At 42.3% G+C, this 5000-nt stretch overlaps 1 protein-coding gene across 1 annotated transcript in view; it reads left to right on the top strand.

Moving 5' to 3' along the window:
- The window catches only part of LOC135537231 (lipoyl synthase, mitochondrial-like), a 16037-nt gene that overhangs the window by 7849 nt on the left and 3188 nt on the right, over nt 1-5000 (top strand). The window contains exon 7 of the mRNA XM_064963414.1: nt 3069-3197. Within this exon, the coding sequence (XP_064819486.1) occupies nt 3069-3197 (129 nt within the window). The remainder of the gene's footprint in view (nt 1-3068; nt 3198-5000) is intronic.

Genomic DNA, 5000 nt, shown 5'->3' on the forward strand with positions numbered 1-5000 from the left:
ATCATTCATCCTTTCAGCCATTAATTCATCCATCCATCATTCATCCTTTCAGCCATTAATTCATCCATCCATCATTCATCCTTTCAGCCATTAATTCATCCATCCATCATCCATCCTTTCAGCTATTAATTCATCCATCCATCATTCATCCTTTCAGCCATTAATTCATCCATCCATCATCCATCCTTTCAGCCATTAATTCATCCATCCATCATTCATCCTTTCAGCCATTAATTCATTCATCCATCCAGCCTTTCAGCCATTAATTAATTAATCCATCCTTTCAGCTATTAATTCATCCATCCATCATTCATCCTTTCAGCCATTAATTCATTCATCCATCATTCATCCTTTCAGCCATTAATTCATCCATCCATCCTTTCAGCCATTAATTCATCCATCCTTTCAGCCATTAATTCATCCATCCATCCATCCTTTCAGCCATTAATTCATCCATCCATCCATCATTCATCCTTTCAGCTATTAATTCATCCATCCATCATTCATCCTTTCAGCCATTAATTCATTCATCCATCATTCATCCTTTCAGCCATTAATTCATTCATCCATCCATCCTTTCAGCCATTAATTCATCCATCCATCCATCATTCATCCTTTCAGCTATTAATTCATCCATCCATCATTCATCCTTTCAGCCATTAATTCATTCATCCATCATTCATCCTTTCAGCCATTAATTCATCCATCCATCCATCATCCATCCTTTCAGCCATTAATTCATCCATCCTTTCAGCCATTAATTCATTCATCCATCCAGCCTTTCAGCCATTAATTTATTAATCCATCCATCATTCAGCCATTAATTCATTAATCCATCCTTTCAGCTATTAATTCATCCATCCATCATTCATCCTTTCAGCCATTAATCCATTCATCCATCCATCATCCATCCTTTCAGCTATTAATTCATCCATCCATCATTCATCCTTTCAGCCATTAATTCATCCATCCATCCATACATCCTTTCAGCCATTCATCCATCCATCATTCATCCTTTCAGCCATTAATTCATCCATCCATCCATCATCCATCCTTTCAGCCATTAATTCATTCATCCATCCATCATTCATCCTTTCAGCCATTAATCCATCCATTCATCCATCCTTTCAGCCATTAATTCATCCATCCATCCTTTCAGCCATTAATTCATCCATCCTTTCAGCCATTAATTCATCCATCCATCTATCCTTTCAGCCATTAATTCATCCATCCATCCATCATTCATCCTTTCAGCTATTAATTCATCCATCCATCATTCATCCTTTCAGCCATTAATTCATTCATTCATCCTTTCAGCCATTAATTCATCCATCCATCCATCATTCATCCTTTCAGCCATTAATTCATCCATCCTTTCAGCCATTAATTCATTCATCCTTTCAGCCATTAATTCATCCATCCATCCATCCTTTCAGCCATTAATTCATCCATCCATCCTTTCAGCCATTAATTCATCCATCCATCCATCATTCATCCTTTCAGCTATTAATTCATCCATCCATCATTCATCCTTTCAGCCATTAATTCATTCATCCATCATTCATCCTTTCAGCCATTAATTCATCCATCCATCCATCATTCATCCTTTCAGCCATTAATTCATCCATCCTTTCAGCCATTAATTCATCCATCCATCCTTTCAGCCATTAATTCATCCATCCATCATTCATCCTTTCAGCTATTAATTCATCCATCCATCATTCATCCTTTCAGCTATTAATTCATCCATCCATCATTCATCCTTTCAGCCATTAATTCATTCATCCATCATTCATCCTTTCAGCCATTAATTCATCCATCCATTCATCCATCCTTTCAGCCATTAATTCATCCATCCATCCTTTCAGCCATTAATTCATCCATCCATCATCCATCCTTTCAGCCATTAATTCATCCATCCATCCTTTCAGCCATTAATTCATCCATCCATTCATCCATCCTTTCAGCCATTAATTCAACCATCCATCCTTTCAGCCATTAATTCATCCATCCATCATCCATCCTTTCAGCCATTAATTCATCCATCCTTTCAGCCATTAATTCATCCATCCATCATCCATCCTTTCAGCCATTAATTCATCCATCCATCCTTTCAGCTATTAATTCATCCATCCATCATTCATCCTTTCAGCCATTAATTCATTCATCCATCCTTTCAGCTATTAATTAATTAATCCATCCTTTCAGCTATTAATTCATCCATCCATCATTCATCCTTTCAGCCATTAATTCATTCATCCATCCATCATCCATCCTTTCAGCTATTAATTCATCCATCCATCATTCATCCTTTCAGCCATTAATCCATTCATCCATCCATCATCCATCCTTTCAGCTATTAATTCATCCATCCATCATTCATCCTTTCAGCCATTAATTCATTCATCCATCCATCATCCATCCTTTCAGCTATTAATTCATCCATCCATCATTCATCCTTTCAGCTATTAATTCATCCATCCATCATTCATCCTTTCAGCCATTAATTCATTCATCCATCCATCCATCATTCATCCTTTCAGCCATTCATTCATCCATCCATCCATCTTTCATCCTTTCAGCCATTAATTCATCCATCCATCCATCATTCATCCTTTCAGCCATTAATTCATTCATCCATCCATCATCCATCCTTTCAGCTATTAATTCATCCATCCATCATTCATCCTTTCAGCCATTAATTCATCCATCCATCCATCATTCATCCTTTCAGCCATTAATTCATTCATCCATCCATCATCCATCCTTTCAGCTATTAATTCATCCATCCATCATTCATCCTTTCAGCCATTAATTCATCCATCCATCCATCCTTTCAGCTATTAATTAATTAATCCATCCTTTCAGCTATTAATTAATTAATCCATCATTCATTCATCATCCATCCTTTCAGCTATTAATTCATTCATCATCCATCCTTTCAGCTATTAATTCATCCATTCAGCCATCCATCATCCATCATCCATCATTCATTCATTCATCCGTCTGTATATGACTGACTTATTAAACCACTTTGTCTTCTGACTAAATGTTGTTGTTTCATCCAGGAACTCCCAGATCATGGTGGAATGCCTGACCCCTGATTTCCGAGGTGATCTGGCAGCGGTGGAGAAGATCGCCCAATCAGGGCTGGACGTTTACGCCCACAATGTGGAGACCGTCCGCGAGCTGCAGAGGTACGGGCCCTGACCCTTAACGTGACCCTATTCCCTATGCAGCGGACTACGTTTGACTCAGGGCCCATAGGGAACAAGGGGTCGTTTAGGGACGCAGACTGTGAAGCATGGCTACACTGTCAGGACCCTGGTCAATATACCTCTACCTGTCTGTCTGTCTACCTGTCTGTCTGGTCTCAGAATAACTCTACCTGTCTGTCTGTCTACCTGTCTGTCTGGTCTCAGAATAACTCTACCTGTCTGTCTGTCTACCTGTCTGTCTGGTCTCAGCATAACTATACCTGTCTGTCTGGTCTCAGAATAACTCTACCTGTCTGTCTGTCTACCTGTCTGTCTGGTCTCAGAATAACTCTACCTGTCTGTCTGTCTACCTGTCTGTCTGTCTACCTCTCTGTCTGGTCTCAGCATAACTCTACCTGTCTGTCTGTCTACCTGTCTGTCTGGTCTCAGAATAACTCTACCTGTCTGTCTGTCTGTCTACCTGTCTGTCTGGTCTCAGAATAACTCTACCTGTCTGTCTGTCTACCTGTCTGTCTGGTCTCAGAATAACTCTACCTGTCTGTCTGCCTGTCTGTCTACCTGTCTGTCTGGTCTCAGAATAACTCTACCTGTCTGTCTGCCTGTCTGTCTACCTGTCTACCTGTCTGTCTGGTCTCAGCATAACTATACCTGTCTGTCTGGTCTCAGAATAACTCTACCTGTCTGTCTGTCTACCTGTCTGTCTGTCTACCTGTCTGTCTGGTCTCAGAATAACTATACCTGTCTGTCCTGTCTGTCTGTCTACCTGTCTGTCTGGTCTCAGAATAACTATACCTGTCTGTCTGCCTACCTGTCTGTCTGGTCTCAGAATAACTATACCTGTCTGTCTGCCTACCTGTCTGTCTGGTCTCAGAATAACTATACCTGTCTGTCTGCCTACCTGTCTGTCTGGTCTCAGAATAACTATACCTGTCTGTCTGTCTACCTGTCTGTCTGGTCTCAGAATAACTCTACCTGTCTGTCTGTCTACCTGTCTGTCTGGTCTCAGAATAACTCTACCTGTCTGTCTGTCTGTCTGTCTGTCTGTCTGTCTACCTGTCTGTCTGGTCCATCAGGCTATTTCTCAGCAGCTTATCTCTCTGAAGGAAACCCCTTCAGCTCTAGCCTGGGTTCCAGTCTGTTTCTCCCTGACCTGCTCCACTGCGAACCCAAAGGAAACACCTTCAGCTCTAGCCTGGGTTCCAGTCTGTTTCTCCCTGACCTGCTCCACTGTGAACCCAATGAAAGGAAACACCTCCAGCTCTAGCCTGGGTTCCAGTCTGTTTCTCCCTGACCTGCTCCACTGTGAACCCAATGAAAGGAAACACCTTCAGCTCTAGCCTGGGTTCCAGTCTGTTTCTCCCTGACCTGCTCCACTGTGAACCCAAAGGAAACACCTTCAGCTGTAGCCTGGGTTCCAGTCTGTTTCTCCCTGACCTGCTCCACTGTGAACCCAAAGGAAACACCCTCAGCTGTAGCCTGGGTTCCAGTCTGTTTCTCCCTGACCTGCTCCACTGTGAACCCAAAGGAAACACCCTCAGCTGTAGCCTGGGTTCCAGTCTGTTTCTCCCTGACCTGCTCCACTGTGAACCCAAAGAAAACACCTCCAGATGTAGCCTGGGTTCCAGTCTGTTTCTCCCTGACCTGCTCCACTGTGAACCCAAAGGAAACCCCTTCAGCTGTAGCCTGGGTTCCACCTTCAGCTGTAGCCTGGGTTCCACCTTCAGCTGTAGCCTGGGTTCCACCTTCAGCTGTAGCCTGGGTTCCACCTTCAGCTGTAGCCTG

The sequence above is a fragment of the Oncorhynchus masou genome, unplaced genomic scaffold (assembly GCF_036934945.1).
Source record: "Oncorhynchus masou masou isolate Uvic2021 unplaced genomic scaffold, UVic_Omas_1.1 unplaced_scaffold_728, whole genome shotgun sequence".
Classification (NCBI taxonomy): Eukaryota; Metazoa; Chordata; class Actinopteri; order Salmoniformes; family Salmonidae; genus Oncorhynchus; species Oncorhynchus masou.